The 26,639-nt window shown below is 37.0% G+C and overlaps 1 protein-coding gene across 4 annotated transcripts in view; it reads right to left on the reverse strand.

Moving 5' to 3' along the window:
- The window catches only part of ACSL3 (acyl-CoA synthetase long chain family member 3), an 81,284-nt gene that overhangs the window by 18,403 nt on the left and 36,242 nt on the right, over window positions 1-26,639 (reverse strand). For 2 of the 4 annotated variants that reach the window (XM_032278031.1, XM_032278032.1), the window contains 8 exons: window positions 16,343-16,755; window positions 9,313-9,490; window positions 7,997-8,106; window positions 6,989-7,127; window positions 4,770-4,920; window positions 3,371-3,494; window positions 3,055-3,126; window positions 1,567-1,706 (listed from right to left, as the gene is read on the reverse strand). In XM_032278031.1, the coding sequence (XP_032133922.1) occupies window positions 1,567-1,706; window positions 3,055-3,126; window positions 3,371-3,494; window positions 4,770-4,920; window positions 6,989-7,127; window positions 7,997-8,106; window positions 9,313-9,490; window positions 16,343-16,720 (1,292 nt within the window). In that variant the 5' untranslated portion in view covers window positions 16,721-16,755. Of the gene's footprint in view, window positions 1-1,566; window positions 1,707-3,054; window positions 3,127-3,370; window positions 3,495-4,769; window positions 4,921-6,988; window positions 7,128-7,996; window positions 8,107-9,312; window positions 9,491-10,587; window positions 10,649-16,342; window positions 16,756-19,358; window positions 19,383-26,639 lie in introns of those variants that run through there. The other 2 variants (XM_032278034.1, XM_032278035.1) reach the window with 2 other exon arrangements.

Genomic DNA, 26,639 nt, shown 5'->3' on the forward strand with positions numbered 1-26,639 from the left:
TCTAATTGATGTTTCTGAAAATACACTAATGAAAAGATTGCTTTGATCAAAAAGGAGAGGTAGTACTTAAAAAAACAAAACAAACAATCTTTTAAAAAGGTAAATACTACATGGCAACCCATTTTTTAAAAAATGGTATTAACAGATTTTTCAAATCGGCTTTTACAGTTATCCTTTGGCATCCAGTCCTCTGGATACCAAAATCCTCAGATGCATAAGTCCCTTATATAAAATTGGATAGTATGGCATAGTATTTGCATGAAGCTTACACACAGCCTTCAAAATATTTTAAATCTCTAGATTAATTATAACATCTAATACAATATAAATTCTATGTAAATAGTTGTTATACTGTATTGTCTTTTTCATTGTTGTTATACTTTATAACAGTGTCATATTTTATTGTTTTTTTCCCCAGAATATTTTTGATTCATGGTTGGTTGAATCTAAAGATGTGGAACCTGTGGAAACAGAGGGCCAACTTTATAACTCACTAATGAAATAACTAACGTAAGGCAGGATTACATCAGTTATCCAACTTACAAAGCTCTAAATTATGTGAAGCATCTGAAAACTACATCTTAATATTCCCATAAAAATACTTTGACTGTCATATATTTCCATTTTCTAACTTCTAAACTATTTTATGATAAACTCATAAATCTATGTACTCTATTAATACTATAAAAATACAAGTTGGAATAAAACTGATCATTTAAAGCTTTAAACACAAGCATTTAATTATATTCATACTGAAATAAATATAAAAGCAAAAAAGAAACGACTTCTCAAAATAATTAAAACTACCTAAGTGTTCACAGAAAATATAAACACACGAATAGCAAAATCTTAAATGAAAACAAGCTTTTAATGACACTGAAGGTTTTGTAAAACTGTCCATATTGTTATACAGGCTGGTTTTTTTTAAAAGAGACAGAGTCTCACTCTCACTCAGGGTGGAGTGGTTATCGTTCGCAGGCCCAAACGATCCTCCCACTCCAGTCCTGAAGTAGCTGGGATTACAGGTATGTGACACTATGCCCAACTAAGCAGAGTGGGAGTCTTGCTATGTTACCCAGGCTGGTCTTGAAATCCTGGCCTCAAGCAATCCTCCCATGTCAGGATGGGCTTTTTATTTTTTGAGACAACAGTCTCGCTCTGTCGCCCAGGCTGGAGTGCAGTGGCGTGATCTCATCTCACTGCAACTTCTGCCTCCTGGGTTCAAGTGACTCTCCTGCATCAGCATCCTTAACAGCTGAGACTACAGGTGCATGCCACCAAGCCTGGCTACATTTTGTATTTTTAGTAGAGATGGGTTTTGCCATGTTGGCCAGGCTGGTCTCTAATTCCTGACCTCAGCTGATCCCCTGCCTCGGCCTCCCAAATGCTGGGATTACAGGCGTGAGTCACTGTGCCCAGCCAAGATGGAATTTTTTAAAAGAGTTCCCTTGACTCTATGAACTAACTGTATTTCTTATAACTATCTCAATTAATTGGGCTATTAATGTGAACTAAATGACTGAATTATCAAGGAAAGTAAGAGGGAGGTAGAGAGTCTTTACTTACCTATTGCACAATGGAGTACTACGTCCTTTTGAAATCTGTTCCATTTTGTAATTATAGGCCAGAATAAATAGATTGCGTTGAAAACTACTCATTTCATTCACTTTATTCATGACATTTTTGTAGATCCGATCCATGATTTCCTAAATGTATAAAAATGAGTTTAACATAGTTAATGATGGTAACAGCTGCCTTACATATTCAAATCTTAGCATCAGGTTAATATTTCTAGTAATATTAAGGAATTTTAAAAGATGTATTCTTCAACTGTGGATGTGCTTCAGCAAGAAGAAAAAAATTTTTTTGAATTTTTCAAAAAGATGTATCCTATCAAGATCAAATTTTGAAACAGAACCACAATTAGTTTAAAAATAAAGTTTCTACAAAAATAATTTCTAAATGCAGAAATATACTGAGATACTCATATAAATTGTAAGAAAAAAGCAGAAAAGCCTTAGGGCTTTTATTAATTATTATTTATTATTAACTATTAATAATTCTTTATATTTCTTTGCTTATCTTACTGATTCTGAACCAAAACGTACTCATGAAACAAATGAACCAACTGAAATGATTTTAAAAATTTCCTAACTTTATCTTATAAAAACATACAGTACCACATTCTTTGCGCTCAAAAGGACCACAGGATGTTTTGGGGTTTTTGTTTGGCTATTTGTCTCAATATTGCACCAGGAAGTTTTCCTTGTCTGCACTGCATTTTGTTTGCTAGGTCCATTAATGTGAAGTATACTTTAATGACTTAAAATAACGTTTCCTCCATAATTTTAAATTATGTCATTTTTAAGTGAACTAAGTAGGATACCAGTTAAGAAACTATAATTATAGAAACAACGAAACTACTGATTATTTATATTGCACTTTGAATTTATATTGCACTATGTAATTATTCTTGACATAAGCATTTAGGTATCCGACAATAATTCCATCATTTCCAAACAAACTCAGCCTATGTAATGAAGAGCCAAAAAACCACTGCTGTCCCATTTCCCTTGGCTTATTCCCAGGCCTCTGTATTATGTCAGCCCCTCTTGAGTCATTCGAAGTTGCACTGGCTTCTCTGTCACTTTGTTTGGTGTTTAGGCCAGACTTCCCTGAGGACTCAGGAGATAACTATACAACTTGCTCAGGAGGAGGTAATCTCACACTTTCCCTCCTATCTCCCAAGACGCTTCAAGTATCAATGAATTCACAAACAGGTATCATGAAAATAATTTTTATTTTAACAAGAAGGTATTTAGGGAAAGGAGCTGATAATTTCATATAGAAGCTGAAATTTAGTGCTTAGTAAATAAGAAAAAAAGCTAAAGCAAGACTGAAGAAATCCTGTAGTGCCTAAGGCAATACCCATAATCAATAAGGAATAAATCCTACATAAACTACCTTGTCAACAACATATTTTCACTAGCACTAATGCTTTGTGGTGGGTGATACTTCTTTAATACAAAATATTAAATAAGAGTCACTTCTTACCGGAACTGCTGCCATCAGTGTTGGTTTCAACATGGATGTATCCCCTTTGCTTCCTTTTTTAATTTTTGAAGACTATAAAAGAGAGAGGAAAAAGTGATCCATATAAAGTGATCCTTATTTTTAAAATTCAATGGTATTCTTAGATCAAAAAGCATATTAGAAGTTATTTTACTGTACTTATAGTCTAAGAAGCACTTAAGAGGCTAAAGCTCATTTTAAAATGGACCACTATTCTTATAGTGTCATACTGACCAGAAACAAGTATTAAAATTAATTATAATTTTTTAGTATTTCAAGTTGCAGACATTTAACTGACCTGATCTGCTAGAGTCTGTGGTGAAGAGTACCCAATGCGGCATCCATGAGAAAGACAGACGAGCTCAGCACTTAATTCTAGAACATGGGCCAGAGGCAAATATCCAATGTAGACATCTTCCTCTCTAAAAGAAAAGGGAGACAGCAGAAACAAAGGTCAGGTTCTGTCTCTGCCAAAAGGGAGCAGGCTTGAAGGGAGCAATGGGAGCAAGCTTGAAGGCACATGGAAGGGCCCTGGGGCATTCATTTACTGGTCAAGTGTGTGTATGTGTTTGTAAGAGAGAGAGAGACAGAGAGAGACAGAGAGACAGAGACAGACGCTGTGGATGTTAGGGAAAAAGAATTACAGCTCAATGTAAAAGTGAGGAGGTGGAAGGAAGGAGTGCTGTTTCCAGTACTACTTAAAAGCACTCAGGAATTATAAGCACTGCTGAAGCAAAGTACTGAGACAGAAGACACAGCGGCTTAAACAAATAACAAATAGGGTTCTTCTGAAGAACAGAAAAAAATCATCCAAGGAGGAAATAGTCTTTACATCTAATGGGCTGCCAACCAGATGAGGAGAATCGACAACTGTCAGCCAGAAATTTTACAGATGAGATGCTTGTTCTGGGAATTGGATTATATAATAAATTAGATAGTAATATATAGAAAATGTGTGTGTATATACATGTATATGCTTCGAGAGCTGCCTCCACACCCAAAATGTAGAAGGCAACTGAGGCAAACCTGTAAGAAAATTGTTGCATTTAATTTTTTCAAAAATGTATGCATACGTTAGAGAAATTCCTCTATCCCCAAGTTCAATCCCATAGCAATTGCATGTGTGTGCATGTATGCTTGTAATTTCTGTGCCTAAAACCATTAAAAATATCCAATCACTGTACCCTATTGGGCATGAGAATACTGACTGCATCTCTGGCAATGTTTGCTTGACAGTCCCTCAAACTTCCATCTGGTTTTCTCCATCAGTCTCTTTCCTGCTCTACTCTAACTTTCGCTGCTACCACTGGAATCTGTATTAATAAGAAAAATCAGAGGCTGAATACTGAAGCTCAACAAATACTTACTGGGCAGATTACCTGTTCACCTGAATTGTATTTAGATATAAAAACAACTACAGAGGCAATAATACAGGCTGATTAACATAATCTAAAAGATTCACAACTATAAAAAGTTAACTTCTGTACTTTTTAAAACATAAATATCTATATATTTTAAACCTCACTATAACTATTTTGCCAATCATTTTAATGCCCTTTTTTATTTTTTACAGAAATGCCTACTATAAACAGACTCTGAAGGACTAATTTAATGATATATTAATAAAATGACACAAATGCTAACATTATAACAGTCCTAAATACTTAACTACTCGATGTTACTCTACAATGACATACCCCAGTTCTGGAATCCTTTCTGCCATCCCAGTTATACCAGCAATGATGTTACTATGCGAGATCATGACTCCCTTTGGAAGTCCTGTGGATCCACTCGTGTACATGATTACTGCGATATCTGAAGGCAACGGTTTGCTATGAGGTTGGTTTTCTGCAATGAAAACAAAACACAGGCACATATACTTTTATGAGATTCAGCTGTTTCAGCAATTTCTTTCCATAATCAATTCAATCAAATAAACAGCCCTATCAAATTAATTTAACTCAATTCAACAAACATTAATTACACTGAGATCAACAAAATAGATCAAGTCCCTGAATGTCAGGGACATTGAATGTAGGAAGATCTATTCTATTGGGATATACAAACAGATTAACCTATGAAGAAAACTGAAGCAAGACAAGGTGAGAAGGACGACAAGAGATGCTATTTTGATGGAAAAGTCTGGGAAAACATCTCCGTAGACTTGTTATTTTAGCAAAGGCCTGAATAAAGTAAGGAAGGGAGCCATGAAAACCCTGGAACCGGGAGAAGAGTGTTCTAATTAGAAGGAAATGCAGAGATCCAAAGGTGGGAATGGGCTCAGTACATAAAAAGACCAGCAAGGAGTGTGGCTGGAACAGAGTGAGCAAGAGGAAGAGTGGCAGGAAATGATGGTAAAGTGGCTACCAGGGACCACACATAGGACTTCAAAGGCCATGGGAAGAACTTTGGACTTTGTTCTGGATGTAAAACAATGTTGTTTTGAACAGAAGCGTGTTCTTATATCACTTTGGCTGCTATGTGGCTAACTTTAGAAAGAGAAAAAAGGAATCAGGGAGTCAAGATTATCCCAGTAATTCAACTAAGAAATAAGGGTAGGTTGGTCTACAGTATCTAGGGGTTTGTTAAAAACCATTCACTCCTTCACAGTGGTGACTAACCTGGTTATACTCAGAGTCCTGCATTAAAAGACAATGTGAACCATTTGAAATCAGAAGACTCCAAGCCTAAGGACAACAGCCAACAAGCTATAGAAGTGGCACAGCAGAAGAACAATGAAAAATAGGTCATGGCTGGCATCGCTGGTCTGTCTGAACTACTCCCAGAACTACTCTACATGTGGACTTCTAAATGAGTGTGAAAAAATTATTTAAACATATTCCCAATAAAATACACTGCCTCTCCTGTCAGTCAAGATATAATTCTTAAATAATGTTTACACCTGGAAGTTCTTTACTTCCAAATTAGCCCTTCACTCCTTCAACCCACAGCACCCTAGCACCCTTCTCCAACACCTCCACTCCTTGGAAGCGACAATCCTGTGTCATCTGACCTCTGCATGCAGCCCTGATCCTGCTCACGACTCACCAAGATCTCCTTTCCCTTGGCTTCCAGGAACCACACACTACTAGTATGTTCTTCTTTCCTCTCTCACTAGTCCTTGGTAACCTTTGAAGCCACCACTCCCTGTGGGTGACCTCACCCCCTACTCCCACAGCTATAATTAAAACCGGAGTGCTTCTAGCTTCCAAATATCTCAAGTCATAACTAGAGTACTAGACTTGCACACACCACTGTCCACAACATATCTGCATCTAAATGTGCCACCACCACTAAAATTCAGGGTGCCTAAAATTTGAGCTGAGTGAATGCTTATATCTAATTAATTACTATGTTTCCAACTACAGAGGAAACACAGTCCCAGCATCCCAGCAGCTTTTGCAGCATCTCTAAACACTAGTATACTAGCTAACATTTTCTGACACTATTTTCAGAGTAGGAACTTCTGGAGTCACCATGCCCAGGTGTGCCAGTCGGAGGATAAGGCTGTCACCTCAGGAAAGGGACGAGCTGGAGCCGGGAATAAAAGGAGGCCTCCAGATTTAGCCACTCTGTTAATACCACTCACAGGTAATTCACATAGGATAAGCTTAAAGGCATTATTTATAAACTTTAACCCATCAAAAACTATCATGTAAAGGAAACAAAAATCGAATAATGTAAAATATTTAAAATTTCAAACTACTACTTTTAAAACATTAATAATTAATGTTTATATTTTTCCTTAAAACTTTCAAGGCTAGATAAAAGTATACCTAGAGGGATCTGCCTTCCCAACTGATAGCAGAAAACTGATATGTGATTTGAGCTAACCTCAGGAGCAAACCTCTGGCATAATTCTAGAGAACGTGGCTGCCAGAAAGCACAGGTAAGGAATGAGAAAAGTGGAACATACCCATGCTGGCCTTGGCTCCCAGGGCCTGTACTGCAGCCATAGTATGCACAATGACGCCCTTGGGGAACTCGGACCAGGTTGGTGGCTTGCCATCAACAGTGATGATGTGCCGCAGGCGTGGGACCAAAGAAACTATGTCCTAGAAATACACCAACATTCTTCATGTTCATTATTTTTCAAGCAATGTAGTGAATAATTCAGGACATAAGTAGTTTACCATATTCAGTGAATTGTTAAGTACTTTCTTGCCTCAAAAAAAGTAAGAAGAAAGGGTACACTGACATAATATCACTTTTTACAGATGGGTAAGTATTGGTCTGAATTTAAATTATTATTTTATAGCATTAGATTCACTGTGTATACCCCTGGTCTTTGGCAAAACCCTCATCAAGAAGGGTACTGCCTTACAAAATAGGCATGTAAACACAGGCTGCCTGAACTGTAGAGAAACCAGAAGCCCCTCGTTATTTCCAAGAGACTACATAAAAATATAGAGAGGGAAGGAGGAGAACATTCACATGTAAACTTGTTCAAAAAGAAAAGAATATCCCAGATATTTCTGGGAGCTGTCTAGAGACCAAAGAAACCTCTTTTTACTGTAATTTCATTAAAAGTCTCCCTTTTTAACTTTCAAAAAATTCTGAAAACTTCTAATTACTTAGTGCTTCAGAGGTAAAATAAAAATTACCAGTTTAAAATATAACCGTTCAAAATTACAAATTTATTAAAAGTAGACTAGAAAACAGATAAACACATTAAAAAGAAATAATAGTGGTAATTCCTTCAATTTAGACATAGGCATATTAACAATTTATAAATCTGGATACTTATACATGAACAGATACAAAATCTACTTTTTTATTTTCTAAAGAAAAAATAAAGTATGATATTCATAAAAGTCCACAAAGATGAAAGATTAAAAAGTCATAAAAGAAATAAGTGTCAATAATAGGGCTCATGACACTGAAAATTCTAAAGTATCAGACAGAAAGTAACTAGAGTCCTCACCTTCAACTTTGTTTGTAAGAGTTCTTTACTAGTAATGATGTTGGTCACCTCTGTTTCATTTAATCCATGAACAATGGCTGGACCTCCTAGAGTAGCGTATAATGTAACAACTAAAAGGAAAAGATGCAGGGAGTCAAATATTCAAAATTTAATTACAAATGTAAAGTCTCTGAAAGTGGAGATGAATAAAAGCATTCAGAGCCCTGACCTGTTAAACTCATAGACTGTAAGTGTTACGTTTTTAAAAGTTATCTATCTTACTATACTAATCAACATTATACCTACTCACCCTCCCCTAAATACCCCAAGATTTCCAATTTTTAAAGATGGAGATATTTTAATTTTTATTTTGTTTCACTTATAGATGTTACTCTGGGACTACCACATTGTGAAGGAATTATAACTGACTTCTAAAACTTCAAAATCTTAATTGTTGACCACTCGGTTCTATAATGTGAAAAAGAACACATACAAATAAGGTGACACACTGAATGTCAGATTTATGGTGTATGTCAAGAAAAGAGCACAAACAAGTGGCAGTACCGCTTATTCTCAAGCAAAATATCTAAAGACAAACATTCTCAGAAATGCTGAAACCATATAACTTGAATAATATACATCTTTATTTTCTTTCTGCCTAACTAAAAAAAGATACACAAAATGATTTTGAAAATAATTCTTTTAAAGCTCCTCAAAAGAAACAATATAAATCTAAACCTGTGAAAACAAAAATGGAATATTTGTTTAAAAGAAAAAGTGGGGAAATTCACAGCAAGAAATCTGGTAAAAGTGTATTGTTTCACCTGAAGGATGAGACTAAACATCCACAAACTACTGTCACATTTTGGCACCAACACCTCTGAACTTATGCTTCCAGAACTATCTCACAGACTGAGCCACCACACTTACCACTCAAATAGCTACAATACGAAAACTCTCTATTGTCTACCCTAGCACCTTGAAATTCACCATGTTTCAGTATGGAAGTGCCTCGGAAGTCAACTGTTGTTACTGATAGAGGTGATATAACAAAATGACAGTAACTTCTAAAGAGGATTCCTGACCAATGGTATTGGAACAACGGCCCCTAAGTATAGGTCTAGTTCTCAAGACACTGAAAGTCTCACTATTTAAAGAGGTTCAAGCCTCACTGCAACATTGATTGGTATAAACCACAAATTCCAAGTCATAGCAGAGTTCTCCACTAACTGGACACTCGGTGAAAATTAACATCAGAATTTCAACCTAGTCAGAGTAAAGTATTTCAATAAATATCTGTAAGTCCATTCTTCCAGAAGTTAAGAAAGTCTACATACGCTGAAAATTATACATAAAACACGCCTGTGCAGCAATCATCCACTCAGCCCTGGTCTCACAGAAGATGGCGATGTTGGTCTTTGGTTTCTGACCCAATTTCTGTAAGCCACTTCCAAAATTAAAGGCTTGAACGAAGACATCTTCATAGGATAGCCAGTTATAATGTCCAAGAATAACCTGTTAAAAAAAAAAAAACAAAAACAAGCACCTTTTAATGTAATCAAAATAATAATTTACAGAAAGAAACCAGAATACCGCCCAAATGTTATGATGAATCAGAAAGTTATATTTGCATAAAATTATTTTTTAATAAAAAGCTAGAAACTGAGTTTTAGTGAAAAATCTATTTTAAAAATTAGCTATTCTGTGACTTCATCTATAACAACTCAAATCTTATGCTAAATCTTTCAATGTAACCAGGGGAATTTTTGGCTTTATTTTTGATTTTCAAAAATATTGAGAGTTTGATGGGATCCTAAAGGTCAACTTCCTGGCCAAATAGTCATATACTAATAATCTACTTATAAATTTCATCTATTTAAATGAATTAGGTGTTAACTTAATACTGAGCCTATTACCAAGTACCACAGAGGCCAAAATTTTAATTTCTATTTAGGAATTCCTAAATGTCAGTATCAGATATAATATGATTCACAGAAACTTCCCCTTTTCAAGCTAACAGAAATATTTATGATTGCTGAACTTGAACTGCCATATCAAACTCTGGATAACAAAGTAAACAAGTCTCTGTTTACACAACCAAGTGGACTAGTTATATTATTCAAAGTCCCTCTGTTCAAGCCTTGAATGCTTACTGGTACCACCAGGCTTTCAATATTTTATCTGTTTATCATAAGTGCAGGTAATATCAAGTATGCATTAGTAAAAATGTCCTTTTAAAGCTCTTTAACATATTGTCTTTAGAAATTTTCCTCAACTTAGACAAAACTATAAATCCCTAATTACACATAAATTGCATAAAAAGTTCCTCCCTCTGCAAAAATACATAGGTAATTAATTCCCAAACAAGGCTGTGTCGGTAATATACATCTCAAACACCTTAAAATCATCTGACCATATTCATTTTATAATGTAAACAACACTGAAGAGATTTCTGGAAAAAAGAGGTTGGGTGAAGATAAAAATGGAAAGGATAAATGCTGCCATCTAGTGTCCTATTCAATTATACATTTAGAAATAAATTCTTATTCTGATGGATAAAGCAACTGCATTTAAAATAATACTTATTTAATTTACTGGTCCCAAACTCTCACCTTGCTGTTCACCCCCATGAAATGCTCAGCACAGGGAGCTCCAATGACTTCAAAAGGAGCTCTGTGGGGGTGAGAAGACAGATGAGAACTTGGCCAAAATGTGCTGAAACTGGATTACAATTATTAAGAATTTTACACTCTAAAGATTAAGAATGAGCTACCTTCCAGATTCTAGAATGTAAATGATAGGCTTTATAAATTTCAAAGAATATATGTGTTCTGAAAAGGCGTTTGACATACAATCCAAATACATAAACTCACGCAATGATGTCACCATGTGGCAAAGAAATCAAATGAGTGTAAGATTTCCACATATATAAAAAATAAAATATAAAACAAAATCTGAATCTCATTATTTTAATTATTTAAACCACTGAATCATCTAGTAATTATCTTTTTCATAAGTATTTCATTTAGAGGATCCTACCCACTCTATAATTTTATCTGATTTGTGCTGAAAAAGTTTCTAATCCTAACTTTGCCCCTACGGTTGGTTAGCCCAAGACAAGATTAAAGTTAAGTATTCCTTGCCAACATCATTGAACACTGCTGCAGAACAGCTAACCGTATTAAATCTAGGACCTCAACACCCTGAAGCAATCCTATTATACATCCCTGGTCTATGATTTTTCTCACCCTCTGAAATAGGCCTGAAACCTCTTCTCTATTCAGATACCCTCCTCTGACCAGGTGCACTGGCGTACACCTGCAATCTCAGCACTTTGGGAGGCTGAGACAGGAGACTCATTGGAAGCCAGGAGTTTGAGACCAGCCTGGGCAACACAGCAAGACCCCATCTATATCTATATCCATATATATATATATATATATATATATTTTTTTTTTTTAAGTAAGAATTAGGCGTGCAGTGCACGCTTGTTGCCCCAGCTACTTGGGAGGCTGAAGGAAAAGGACTGCCTGACTCCCGGAACTCAAGGCTGCAGAGAGCTGTGATCACACGACTGCACTCCGGCCTGGGCAACAGAGACCCTGTCTCAAAACACACACACACACACACACACACACACACACACAGAGAGAGAGAGGGGGGGAGAGAGAGAGAGAGAGAGAGAGAGAGGGAAATATTTTCCACCCTTCCTTCTTTACTTACAGGTGATAATCCAGTCTCATAGTGAAAACCTCTTTAAGCACTAGTTTAAGCACTAGGACTTGTTTTACTTTCATTATTTAGAAATATTTAAAAATTATACATGTTCCTGTCTTCTTCAATAAAGTATACATGGCTTCATTTAACCTTTCTCTCTGCAACTGAAGATCATTATGAAAAAATTATTCTGAGGGGAGCCACAGAGTGAAAATACTCAAGTGATCTGGATGGTTGTAATAATCAAGATAATGATAACGACGGTAACTAACCTTTACTAGTGCTTACTACACGCTAAGGACACCACAAGTGTTAACTTAGTAAGCTCTTACCATAACTGTAAAAAAACTGTTATTATTATTATCCCTATTTTACACATGAAAATACAGAGACACAGAGTAAATATAACTTGTTAAAAATCATGTAACTAATAAGTGATGGGACTAGAATATGAACCCAGGCAAACTCATTCCAGAGATAAACCACAAAATCACAATGCTTCTACAGTGCATGTGGAAAGAAGGCAGGGTCTTATTAAGCAGGTTAGTAAGGTGGCCTGATAAACAATTGTGAAAAATCACTTTTATACTATGTGTGAGTGAATTATAGCTGGGGGCAAGTGTGGAAGCAAGGAGGAAGCCTGTTAAAAAAGAGGGGACTGTAAGAGACATAAATCAGACACCCCTGATTTTCTGGCTTGAACAATCTGGTGTGCAGTAGTGCTTTTAATAAATAGGATGAAAGGAGAGGGACAGTTTGGAAGGAAAAACTAACAGAAGAGTAATATCATAACCAACCTACAAATCCCAGCCAAGAGACTGACTATAATTTGTTATATATAGCATCATGCAAATGTCCTAATAAATCAGTAAATAAATATTATACATATATACAAACAGGGTAAAAAATGTGACTGGAGTAAGAAATAACACAAAAGACAGCATTAAGAAAGAGGAAAAGAAAGCTAAGTCAACTTACAAAGATATAAATGAGTGTTTCTATTATCTTTTTGGATCAATTTAGAAGGAATGTCATACTGAAGTCTTTTCTAAGCACCATTATTGCATAATCCCTCATTCTCTTATTTTTGTAAAATACCTAAGAAAAAATTAAGTGTTTCTGATAGCTCACTGTGGCCTTGTACTCTTTTCTGTTTCTATTTCTAGTCTTTGCTCTATTTCAGGTATACCTATATTTCAAAGTTGTTCTGAAATCATTTCACTGTTCATTTCAAGAAGACATTAGTGCAATGCATTTACTGCTGGGAACACTGGAATCAGGTGATGGTGACACAGGTTCCAGCTCTTAACTCTGTTACAGTTTTATAAAACCTTATGAAATTTTAAAGGATCCTGAAAAGACCTGCCAAGCCACGAGTGCCTTTTGTTTTTCTGTCCCCTCAGGAAGAATCTGTTCCCTCAGGAAGAATCTGTTCGTAGTGAAGCTGGTGGCTACTCTATCTTGCGCGTACTGAGAGCAGGATCATCGCCACTAAATAGACTATTAGGATAAGATGGAAACAAAGCTTCAAAGTTCATTAATTTGAAATAAGACTTGTGCATCTTTCCTTCAACAATATCAGATACAATATTCTGGGGTTAATCCTCTAAAAATAATTTAAATATTGCTACATCATTCATTTTCTTTTCCAGTTGAAGATTATCTTCAAATATGGAAACTATTTAATAAAGATACAATTTATCAAAATAAGTTTGGCTTCCCTCCTGAGCTTGATCAGCTAGCAGGCACTAATGGCAGAAAAGCACACAGCTTAAACCACCAGTTGTGAAAGCTCCCCTTTTCAACATTTTAGGCAGATGCCGCTACTGACACACGCAATGGGTGTAAGAAGAAACCAAGAAAGGGGAAAACAAAAAAGAGCCTAGCATGTTTAACATGCAGCTGAGATACCCACTCTGCAGTCTACAGGTCAGCCGCAACACAGAATGAAAAGAAACTAGGGCCTCAGCTAACCAGCGATGCTGTACCCTTTCTTCTTCAGTATGGCCAACAGAAAATATTTGTTTCATTTATTGTATGCAAAACCTAAAAATTATTCTATCTTCCCAATGAACCTAAAGAAAAATATAACATGTTGCCATGTCAGAGTCTAGACATAGCCTTCTGAACAAAGTTTGATGAACCACAAATGCTATTTCTTAGCAAATGCTACTAGGCAGATCTTCTGACATACAGAAATTCAAAACCTCCTGTACTAACTAGATAAAACTTTGCAGTAATGAAGTAGAGACAGAAAAACTTGCTAAAGAAAAAACAATTTGTCTCGCCTTCTAACAAATATTTCATGCTTTGTTGAGTAATCAATGAATACAAAGGCACTATGGTCAGGACAGGCAGGAAAGAGCCATGTACACTTACACACGCACTTTCAGGGAACAACTATGATAGCTCTAGGATTTTATTTTGTCCTAATTATATTGATACATGAATTAAGAAATTTCATATTCAACACGTAAGCATTTTTTCTTTTTACATAATTGAAAACTAGTTTGCTGCTATACCTACTGAATGACAACTGAAAGACAATACTAGCCACATAAAATGAATAAAATATATGTACAATACTGGGGGAAAAAGTAAGCTTCCTGAAAAAAAGACTTCTGTATATATGATTAGACTAAAGGAAAATCCAACCTTTGAATTCAAACAGCATATCAAAGACAAAAATGAATCTATAAGCAGAAAGATAGAAAAGTAGAAAACTTTTGCACATAAAAATGTTCTGTTTTCAGTATCTTTTCATTAACTACCAGATTTCTCAAACACAGACTCAAGAATAGTGTACCATAAAAAGCAATGCTAAGTATGACAAAAGCCAACTTCATTACGATAAAGTGTTTTGCAAATTACAATCCATAGGCTAGAGAAAAAAATTTAACATGCTTAACTCATGATTTTAATTTCTAGAAATATGCTAGATCTCAAGTGGAAAAAAAAATTGGTTTTTTCTAAGTCTGTAAAAGAAATAGGGAATATGTTTTAAAAGTAAAGTGACCATATAGCTATCCAAACTAGGGCACTTTTGAGACCATAAGGGGGCACTGTTCACAGCAACAAGTATAAATCAGGACTGTTTCAGATAAAACAAGATATACAACTACTCTATTTAAAGGTGAGGAAATTTACAGATTCTGTTGTCAAGTTAAAATGTTTTTAGTTTTTAGGAATTACTGACATCAACTTGTTTGGCATCTCCTTTATGTTTGGAAGAAAATGATGTATGAAATTTGTGTAAGTGGCAGAATTAATGGGCTATACAGAAGAGCTTAAGCAACAACCCTCTGGCCCTCCAGCAGAAGAGGCGCTCTGGGTTTTGCATTCCATAGTTGCAGTCATTTGGACTCTCCTTCAAGATCTGACGATTTCCTTGTAACCGACAGAAAAAAAGGCAGTTGGGGATCAAGATAGCTAGAAATGGTTAAAAGACATTAAACCTACTACCTAACCAAATTAACAACCAACCACAGATCACTGTACTCCCTCTAAAAAATACTTTATCTTCAATTTTTAACCTACTAGAATTTCAAGAACTGCTTGTAAGAAAGTCACATATCCAAGTTCATAAACAGCATTCTCACGCCATTTCTACACTACTAGTGAAGCATTATTCCATGACCTAATTTTCTTCATTGAATTTCCTACTATAATTTTCCTCACTGAATTCTCAAGATAATAGTAACGTAGTTAATAAATGCTAGAGCATTTACATTAAGTGCCACCAACTGTTGTTCTAAACACATTGCAGATACGCACACACACAATCCTCACAAGAAGCCTGAAAGCTGTGATTATTGAAGTGATTATTGAAGAGTGGAGGGTCTGAGTTCTGGAGCCAGAAGGCCTGGATTCCAATCCCAGCTTCACTAGCTGTAGCAACCTTGGGGTAAGTTACCTAAACTATCTGTGTCTCAGTGCTACCATCTGTAAAGTGAAGATAATAACTAACTCATAGGGTGACTGTGAGTCTTAAAATGATACATGTAAAGATCTTAGAACAGCTTGGCTCTTGAGTATCAGTAATGATCATTATGTTCATATTACAGATAAAGAAACTGAGGCAAATTTGTTAAACTACTTTTCTGGGGTCAGAAAGCTAGTAAGTGGCAAAGCCAAGATTCAGATCTATAGTCTGGGTCTGGAGTCCAGGCTCTTAATCACTGTTACACTGACTTCAAAGACATCTTGCCCGTCGTTTCAAACCAACAATGGCAGGTTTCTCTATTTCTGAAAAGAAATGTTTTAAGAACCATGCAATTGCCACAACCAAAGTACAAAGGCATGAAGCACTCACTGCAACCCACATCTAAGTGACATTTAACATTGCAGGTCCCACCCAAAACCTGGAGTCATTTCCAGCCCCTAACTGCTCTAGAGACAGGGAGTATTGTTTCACACCCAAAACTGCCCTAGATATTCCAACCAGTGGGTCTCAATGTCCTTCTGAAAACTCAAAACATATCAGTGCTGGTAAGTACAGAAATAGATCAGAGGAGAGTCTAGCCCCCTTCCTACACTGTTTCTCCTTCAACAGCAAATTCTAACGGAGGCAGGCTGTGCTGCTCCTTTACTTCATTTCTGATAGAATATTTTATTCAGAAAGAATTCAAAGGCAATGAAAGATCACCTTACCTTTTTAAAAATTTTCCCATTTGGTTGTAATTCATCTTCCTCATTTAAAACTTCACGAGTTCCCAAGAGTCTTTTGTTCTTAAATTTGTTTTTTGCATACGTAAAAACTTTATCTAGAGTATCACATCCAGGGTATAATACTGAAGCCAAACCATCCAAACTATTAACAGATCTGTATGCAGAATCAGGTTTTGAATTTACTGGCTTTGCTTTAACTTGGTTTGATTTTTCTTGTCTTGACTCAGAGAAAAAATAAAATGGAATGTATGTTAAAATAGTATAAAGTGATATTAGAAAATGTATAAAATATAAAAGAATAGGGTTGATGGTATGTTTCAGTTTCATGGTAGATGGTTTTGAAGACACGTGGTTATTCATCTCAAAAAGTAGAATTAACAGACTTCAGCAAGACTCTAGAAGGAAGAAAAAGAAAGGTGTTAGTTCAAAATCATTTTAAAATAACTTTAAAGAAAGTTACATCAGCAAATGAAGATTTTTTTTTCTACCAGGCAGCAGCAACTATACTGGTCCCTACAACGTCTTGATATTTCTAAGAGACTCATTGGTACAATAGCTATTAACAAAAGAATTACAAGTTTCCACATCAGACTGTGAACAGGTGGCCGGCCATTCCAACCAAAACCTCAAGTATCTACAAACATTTCCCAGTAGTAAAAAGGGAGCAAGTCAGAAAACAGGTGGGGGGGAGACCAAAAATTTACCCATTTCCTGTGCTTTAGCATCTCACTGCATTAGGGATGGCAAGTACTATACAAATGTGACACATTCATCCTCTCTCACAGCCCCAGCAGCCATCTGCCAAACAATCACTGCATTCCGTCCCTGTGAGCCACATTTGCATGCTAGTCAGCAACAAGCAACTGGAGTTTGCAAACACAAAAAAATTCATTTTCCACAATGACTCTAGATCGAGGGAATTTGGTTTTTGCTATAAAGGTCATGGGGAGACATTAAAGCTTTCTGTGCAGGAAAACGGCAAAATGAAAACAAATGGTCTTGCTACATCCAGAATATCAGAGTTACAAAGAATAAACGTATCCTCACAACCCAGGAGAAAGATGCTATCAAACTAAGTGTTCTCTTTAAAATTTAATTTTGCATATTTGTTTTTGAATTAAAAATAATATAATAGCCAGACATGGTGGCTCATGCCTGTGATCCCAGCACTTTGGGAGGCCAAGGCAGGAGGATGCTTGAGCCCAGGAGCTCAAGACCATCCTGGGCAACATGGCGAAACCTCATCTCTACAAAAAACAGAAAAATGAGCAGGGTGTGGTGGTGCACGCTTGTAGTCCCAGCTACTTGGGAAACTGAGGTGGGAGGATCACCTCAGCCAGGGGAAATGAGACTGCAATGAGCTATGATTATGCCACTGCACTCCAGCTTGGGCAACAAAGCAAGATCCTGTCTCAAAAAACAAAATAAAATAAAATAAAATAACATAAGCCAGGCGCAGTGGCACATGAGGCTGAGGTAGGAGGGCTATTTGGGCCCTTACCACCCCTGAACAATCCTTTTCAAAATCTCAGCTAGAACCTAGCAAGATGGCAGAAGGTGAAGACCATGTCACAGCTACCTCCCTCAACTGCTGCTGGCAGCAAAGGACTTATGGAGGTCTCCCCAAAACAGCCACTCAAGACCCCCTTTATTCCACTGCAGTTTCCCTGGGGACAGGGGATCCTTTGGCAACATCAAGAAAAAAACTGACATCCTACTAAAGGCTGTGGGAGACGTTCCAATTAGGAAAACAAAGAAGTAGGCAATAGAGTGAACTGGAACCATCCAAAGATTCCTTGACTTCATCAAAAAAGTTCCTTAAACTTGCAGCCTCAGTTGTTTATTTATGTGAATCAGGCTTTTGCTCTTTCCTGGGACCAGGAATTTGGAACCTTCTGTGAGTGTTTCGGGAGTGATGGTAAACTAGTTCTACGTTACTGCAAATCTTAAGCATGGGAATGAATCACAGAAAAAAACAACTTGCAACTTAAAATGAATTTTCACAGAGGAAATAGCTCTGAAAAGTTTTGATGCTTGCAGCAAGAGACTTAATAGATATGACCTATTCAGTATGTGTCTACTATGACGTATGTTTATAGCTAAGAAAACATCCATAGCATGAATGAACTCACAAAAATGTGATTTTTATGAATATATAAATCATCATAAAAGACTGACATGAGCGTATGTCCACCATTCCCATCCATTACTATTATTATTGCCACACATCTGCCTGCAAGGTTGAAATGGAGACTAACACTATATAAACTTCATTACCAGTTCTCAAAATGACCAGAATTGTTTTCATGGTAAAAGCTTATTAAAGGGCTTTTTTTTTTTAACCTATACAGGGAACTTCAGATTGTTTGGGATATGGGATGTTTACACTTACACCTGTTGTGTTACCTTCTTGTAAAATAGTCACATTGACCTGCTGAATGAATACCTTAAATAGTCAAGTAGAGGGCAGCGCCGCCGGCAAGAAAGGGTTTTACATCTTTGCCACGTAGTAACAAGAGAAAAGACTATTTTTGTTAATTTTTAGCTAGTATCTAGCCAGGAGAGCAAGCATGTTGGGCAAACTGGAAGGCTATTTTAGAGCATATACATAGTTTAATTATTTTATTGGGATACAGAAAAAAAATTATAAATTCTGGACAAATGATTCACATGACTCTTTTCAGTCCTATCACTTAATAATTCTTGAGTTCCAATCACGTAACTACGGTGTTGCTCTGGCACTTATTTACATAGTATCAAAAGCACTTGATAATCCCAGCAACATCTTTGAGTGTTTCACAATGCATTTTCCAACTTGAAAGCACTCAGTAATTGAAAAACAGGCTGGCATGTGGTCTCACACCTGTAATCCCAGGACTTTGGGAGGACAGGGAAAATAGATCACTTGAGCTCAGGAGTTCAAGGCCGGCCAGGGAAACATGACAAAACCCTGTCTCTACAAAAACTACAAAAATTAGCCAGGTATGGTGGCACACACCTGTAGTCACAGCTACTCAAGAGGCTGAAGTGGGAGGATGGCTTGAGCCCAGGAGGTGAAAATTACAGTGAGTCGAGATCATGCACTCCAGCCTGGGCAACAAAGCAAGATCTTATCTAAAAAAGAAAAAAAAAAGGAAAAGATAAGATAAAATCAGCCTTCGATTTTATGTGTATTTCATGCCATGACTAAAACAGCACCATTTTTACTGAATGCTGTTAGGCTGGTAATTTCCTAAAGCGTGATTTAACTTTTTTTTTCTTCTGTGTTATATCTATAATACCATATTGACAGAGGCTGAAGGCAGACAAATGCCTAGGCAGATAGGGAAGGGTCCTCAGTGAAACTTCACCTTCAAGCCTGAAACAGCCTGAAGGCAACCAGACTGCTGTTCCAGGATGAAACCCGTGACCCAGAGGGAGAAAGTCTGCCCGAGTGTGCCCACCGGGGTGGAGCCACCAGGAATTTGTGCCTTATGCAGGGGAGGAGTCTGGTCTCTTCAGCTCCTGTGTGGTGGTCCTGGTATTCACTTTGTGAGATGGAAACCTGCTTGCAGGACTCCTCTCTTTGCTGAGAGCTTTCCTTTTGCTTAATAAATTCTGCCCTCCTCAACCTTCAATGTGTTCACATGCCTAATTTTTTTTCTGGTCATGAGACAAGAACCTGGACTTAGCTGAATTAAGGAACAAAATCCTGCATATTTTTTTAAAAGTGTTACAATAAATTGAATGGCATGTACAAACAAGATCTAAGGTATGTACTAGAATTCCAAGCATTTATTTTCAAAGGTAAGGGTGTGAATGATGTGATTTTATCGAAGGATTTGAACTGTATTTTAATCCCTTAAATGTCAGACTGCAATTTATGGCTACAGGGATCTGCCATACATTAGCATTAGGGGATGCTAAGTAACAGCCAGCTTTATAGTGATGAAATCACTGTCTAGTTCTCATTTTCTACCCAAACCAGTGAATTTTTGAGTCCCGTTACACCAGTGTCCTCATGTAATTAATATAGCTAACAGCACTAGAATAATACAAGTTGAATTATGTAACATTATCTAATAAGAAATAACATCACCTTACGTTGAAGGCTGGAAAGTGTATCAAGTTAAATAAGTTAGATATGAAAAAGACTTCTATCTAATTTTGTCCATTTAGTTTACTTAAGTATCATTTATTTAAAGGCATGTATTTAACAAGTAACAAAAATATGTTAAACTTGGGTATTGTGTTTACCACTGAGGTTTCAGATGACGGAATACTTGCCACCTCAACAATACTTGAGTTTGAATTTGTAGCATCAACTTAATTATTCTTTTTGACCTAAATAACTAGTTCATTAAATCTAAGGTTAGCTTAAAAAGAATCTCAGCTGTATAAAAGCTGGCTTTTATGGAGAAATAAGTAAGCTGATTTTAAAATTCACATGGATATTAAAAGTACCCAGAACAGTCAAACAATCTTGAAAAAAGAATGAACTTGGGTGACTTACATGTCTTAATTTTAAAATTTGCTATGAAGCAACAGTAATTAAGACAGTGTGGTATTGGCAAAAGGACAGACATATAGATCAACAGCGCCAATAAGAGTCCAGAAATAAACCCTTATATTATGGACAACTGAATTTCAACGGGGTAATGAGAGAATTTAATGAGGAAAGAATGGTCTTTTCAACAAATGGTACTGAAATAACCAATAAGTAAAAGAAAGAAGTTGTAACCCTTCCTTACACCATACAAAAAGTTAACTCAAATGGATCATACATCTAAAGACAAGTATTAAACAGCAAGTGTAAAAAGGGTGCTTCAGGAAGTGTATAGTAAAAGACAGAGGCTGGTTCTAGCATTTTCTGCGACATCTTCTTGGACCAAATGGCAATTTTTTTGTGATCTTAAAAGGCTAAGGACAAGTGAGGATGGGGTAGGGGACTGGGAGTAGGGATGGAGCTTTAGAAGTGATGGCACCGCACAGGCTGACCAAGCACCAAAATGAATACATGTTCAAGAAACAAAAAGCAAACCGGCAGAGCGGGGAGGGTAGGAGACAAAGTTGAACTGTCGTGCCCTTTGAAAAGAACTTAGTTTGCATTCTAACGTATACAAATACAGGTTTAGGAAATAACTGTAAGTAGAAGACAATGTGAAGGCAGCAGAAACTTAGAGGCAAGGAAATTAGATTAAAAACAGTGAAAATATTTCTTTACCCTTCTCAAACAAGAGGCTAAGGTGGTGTGACACAGGGCCAGCAGCTTCCGAAGGTGGCAAAGGTTGCAGCTGTTGCCCCAGTCCTTCCCAGTAACTAATTCTGTCTCTGAATACAAAACAGAATTGAGTCATGAATTAGAGCTGCAACAATATAAGGAGAGAAAATGATATTGGTGCCTTCCACCAAGGGAGAAATACAAGAAGTGAAATAGGTGGTCAGTGGTTGGATGGCCAGTAGGAAGAAAATAAACAGTTTTGAAAACACGGGTTTAAGGTTCCTGTGAGTCATCCAAATATACATAAACTGTGAAACTTAAGAGAGGCCAGAGCAAGAAGCACACATTTTGGAGCCATAAGGAGAAGAAGGATGAGAATGTCCAAACAGAACACACAGGAAATCTACGAGATCAAGTTCAAGGACAGAAAACTTTGAAAAGAAACCAATCCACAGGGCTGAGAAGGGGGGAGGACCACTGAGGAAAGCAATAAAGGAGAAACTGGAGAAGACGGTGTTGCAAAAGCCAAGGGAAGGGAGAGGCCCGGAGCAAGTCTTCAAGGGTGTCAACTGCAGCCCAGTGATACCAGCCACATTCAATTAAGCCTTTTAATTTTTCTAAAATGTTCTAGATAAATTAAGTAAAGTAACAGATTTGGACAACTGCATCTTATTTGCTAGGTGGCTATAAAAAAATCTTAAGAACTAGTCATATTTTATGTTGCCACACCTTAGAATGAGTATTATTGTCAGAGGTGTTCAAACCAGAGCGACTCCATCTTGAGTGAGGGATAGGAAAATAAGGCTGGGCTACATTTCCAAAAAATTAGGCATTCCTAGCTTCCAGGTATTTACAGTTAAGGCAACAAATTAATATTTTAAAGACAGACTCAGACTTGGGAGTGTCCAGCTATCCCAATATCTGGAGAACAAAGGCATTCCTAACTTTGCTTTAAAGATAACATCGATTCCTGCAAAACACAGTAATTAAGAAAATTATTCCTTTCTCACAAACCCTTGTAGCAGACCGCATCTCTCTGTATATATGGATGCTGTACCTACGGTGGGCGCATTCCTCCTCTTACTGTCAGGAACGTCCTACTCTGTCTATGAATAACTGTTCTTTCACCACTTTATGTTCTTAATAAACTTCCTTTTACTGTGCACTATGGACTCACTCTGAATTCTTTCTTGCACGAGATCCAAGAACCCTCCCTTGCACTCTAGGTCGGGACCCCTGCCCTATAACATTATCTTTCAACAGTAAATGTGAACAGCTAAATCTGTCAGTCTTTTCTTCCACAGCTTCTAAGTTTCCAACCTAGTTTTAAAAGGCCTCAGCTATCCAAAGGTCAAACTATTGGTCTCCTGTATTTTTTCTAATGTTTGACTAATTTTTGTATCTAGATCTTTAGGTCAACAAAGTTTATCTTTCTATATTGCGTAAGGGTGAAAGCTAAATTCTTTCCTCTCAGATGAACTGCCTAAACCATTTTTAAATAAGCCACTCTTATCCTAAATAAACAAAATGTCCTCTTCATTAATAATTTCTCATTCACACTTGAATGTGTTTCTAAACACCATTCTGCTCCTCTGCCATGTATATGCCTACTGCTTTGCTAATACCCTTTTATACCAAATACAAATTTACAGCCATGTTTCTTAAATGTGGCCCATGGGTCAATCATATCAGAATTACCTTAGAGATTATTTAAATAAAGATTCCTCAGATATGCCTCCCTATCTTCCTTACTGCTCCAATACCTAAAAATTGAAAACTCTTATAGCAGATTCATTTTTAAATTGCAACCATGTAGGGTTTTTGTACACTAATGCCTAAGAACTACTGCTTTAAGTATCTGGTAAGACCTTCACTATCCGTATTTTTCAAAATTCTCTTGTCAATTCTTATATTTATTCTCCTACATCAATCCTGAGGATTTATCATTTCTGTATGGTGAAACACAATTTTAAAAGAATCAAAAGGAAAACAAGTATCATGGAAAAAATGCTGACAAAATATACAAAGAGCTCCTGTAAATTAAAATAAGACCAAGCAACACAAGGAAAATGGGCAGAGCGTATGAACAGGGAAGCCAAAAAAGAGGAAATAAAAGAGGAAGCCTGGGAATTAAATGCTAGATTTGACAATGTGAAGGTTTCCATTGACCTCAAACTTGAAAAGAGCTTAAGTATTAGGAACCTAAGCTCAACTGAAGAGGGTTCAAGAAAGGATAGAAAGAGAGTAAGTAGAAAGAGCTCTAAAGAACAGAGTAATGATCACCGGCCAGGACAAAAGAGATTCTTTTGTTTTAAACATAAATAGTAGAGCTTGTCTGCAGACTGATGGCTATGATCCAGGAGAGGAAAGAAAAGTATTATGCAGAAGAGAGCCACACCCTGGAGGAGGAGAGAGGGTGGAGGGAACAGGAAAACAGATGTATGGGTGGACAGAAGTAGTAACAGAAGCTTGTAGAAGATTTCCTTCTGGGTACTTCTATTTTCTCAGAGTAATAAGAAGCAAAATCATTGGATTGAAGGGAGGCAGAAAGGACGATATCAGAAAATTAAGGAGAAAGTATAAAATAATTATCTACAAGAATGGGAGAATGAATGGTCATGGAAAAGGAGTAGCAAAGGCAGACTGGAGTATGAAACAGCAAGACCACAAAATTAGAAGGACAATGAAATCACTAAGAATCATGACAGAGTAGTGTCAGGGTCACAGGAAGGCATATTCAACTATTTAAGGATTTGGGGATGGGTAGTTAACTGTAACTAGTAGAAGTAAAGTCTGAAGATAAAACAGAGGACACACACAAACTTGGAGAACTTGGCAATACTGTTTCAGTGGGAAAAAACAAAAAAGAAAATGATCTTAAGATCTGTTACTCAAAGAATATCTGAAAAACATATATACCAATTGAACAGACTATTATGCAGCCATTAAAAACAAGCTATATGTGCATGCATTGACCTAGAAAAACTTCTATGATACCTTGCCAACTGAGAAGAATGTGTTGTATACACGGGTATGCCTGACTTTATGCATGACTACAGGAAAAGATATACGCAAGTGAAGGTTTTTAAGAAATTATCCCTAAATATTCAAATGCAGGTCAAAGTCCACTCATCTTTCACTATGAGGAATTTAACAACTCCCAACTTCACTAAACTCTCAAAAATGCTAATTAAAATAACAAGACAAATTAAGTTTAACAGCATTAAAAGAAAATGACTTATTGCTACTTATATAATGAAAGATGAGCAAAAAAAAAATCTTGAAATATAAAACTGTGTGATAAACAGCTAGGTTCAAACACTTGAAATGTGTTTTTAAAATGTTCTATGTAATGTCAGTTGCATTATGTCAAAGAGTTATTTACATCTTATATTTTAATTAACAGTTGTTTCAAATCATAATGATCAAGTAGAAGGAAGAACTCTTCCCTCTATTATTTGAGAGGAAGAACACAGGTGACTTGGAAAGAGTGGAGGAAGAGGAGGCCAGACAGGATTTTGTGTCACCCAAATCTCGTGTTATGAACCAACTGGACATAAAGTAATGGGCTTAACAACCACCTAGGAAATCACTTTCAAATGATACACTTCCAAAGGGTATGAAGTGAATGTAAAAATAAAATTTTATGTTAAAAATTGCTACTAAGGAATATTATTAATGTCATAAATGCTCTGCATCAACTCCCCATTTTTCAAAATAAAAATTGTCACAAATGCTCATATGAAAGCCTCCTGCCAGGAGTAGTAGCTCATGTCTGTAGTCCCAGATACAAAGGAGGCTGAGGTGAGAGGATCTCCTGAGCCCAGAGGTTGAGGCTGTGGTGTGCCGTGATCACACCAAAGCACTCCAGCCTGAGCGACAGAGCAAGACCCTGTGAAAAGACAAAGACAGAAAGAAGCCCCGTGAGAAAGAACAACCCTGTGAGAAGAAAAGGGGATGGGGAGGGATTGGGACGGGAGAGAAGAAAAGGGAAGGAAAAGGAGGGGGAAAGGGAGGAGGGGAGGAGAGAAAAGAATAGAAAAGAGAGAAGAAAAAGAGAAAAGAAGAAAAGAGAGAAGGAAGAAAATCTTCCATCAGAGATTATGTGTTTTTGTAAGAGAAAAACAGGGAAAAAGTAGGTTGCCACAGGGATCACTTTCAGATTAATATATCAAATGGTTCTACCTGCTTAGATCTGCGGTTTCAAGAATCTCTTAGACAGGCCGGGCGCGGTGGCTCAAGCCTGTAATCCCAGCACTTTGGGAGGCCGAGGCGGGTGGATCACGAGGTCAAGAGATCGAGACCATCCTGGTCAACATGGTGAAAACCCGTCTCTACTAAAAATACAAAAAAATTCAGTTGGGCATGGTGGCGTGTGCCTGTAGTCCCAGCTACTCAGGAGGCTGAGGCAGGAGAATTACCTGAACCCAGGAGTCGGAGGTTGCGGTGAGCCGAGATAGCGCCATTGCACTCCAGCCTGGGTAACAAGAGCGAAACTCCGTCTCAAAAAAAAAAAAAAAAAAAAAAAGAATCTCTTAGACGCAGGAGAGATACCACATGGTACCACAACTCAAAATTGGCAGACCTGTGAAATTAACCTCCACAAAGCTGGTGGACTGAACAAAGAAAACGGGAGTCACCCTCAGAACCTAAGACATGTACAATGCCTACAGGAAGGAAGAAGTCAGCAATGCTATTATATTCACTCTCTACTAATACAGCAAGCAGACATTATGCACCCCCTCCACGTCTACCACCATCATGAAAAGGGACCTAAAAGCTCAACTTGCAGAGCAGGGAAGGAGTCCCAACACTTAGAAATGTTTCCACGAAGTCAAAGGCAGCAGAGGATGAGAACAGGAAAAGAGAGGACAGAAGAGGAGAAAATACTGCAGATGGGGCATCTTGATATGCCACAATTTACTTCTCGGTTAATCCTGCCCACCACTCAGTCTGATTTCCTCCTCTGTATTTTTCTTTCAGCCTATACACCCAAACAGGCACCGATACTATACAACTGTTCATATCTGCAAATAACAATAACAATATGGCTTAGCATTTTATCTCTAATGAGGTATA

The sequence above is a fragment of the Sapajus apella genome, unplaced genomic scaffold (genome assembly GCF_009761245.1).
Source record: "Sapajus apella isolate SASKATOON/1434 unplaced genomic scaffold, GSC_monkey_1.0 scaffold10, whole genome shotgun sequence".
NCBI lineage: Eukaryota > Metazoa > Chordata > Mammalia > Primates > Cebidae > Sapajus > Sapajus apella.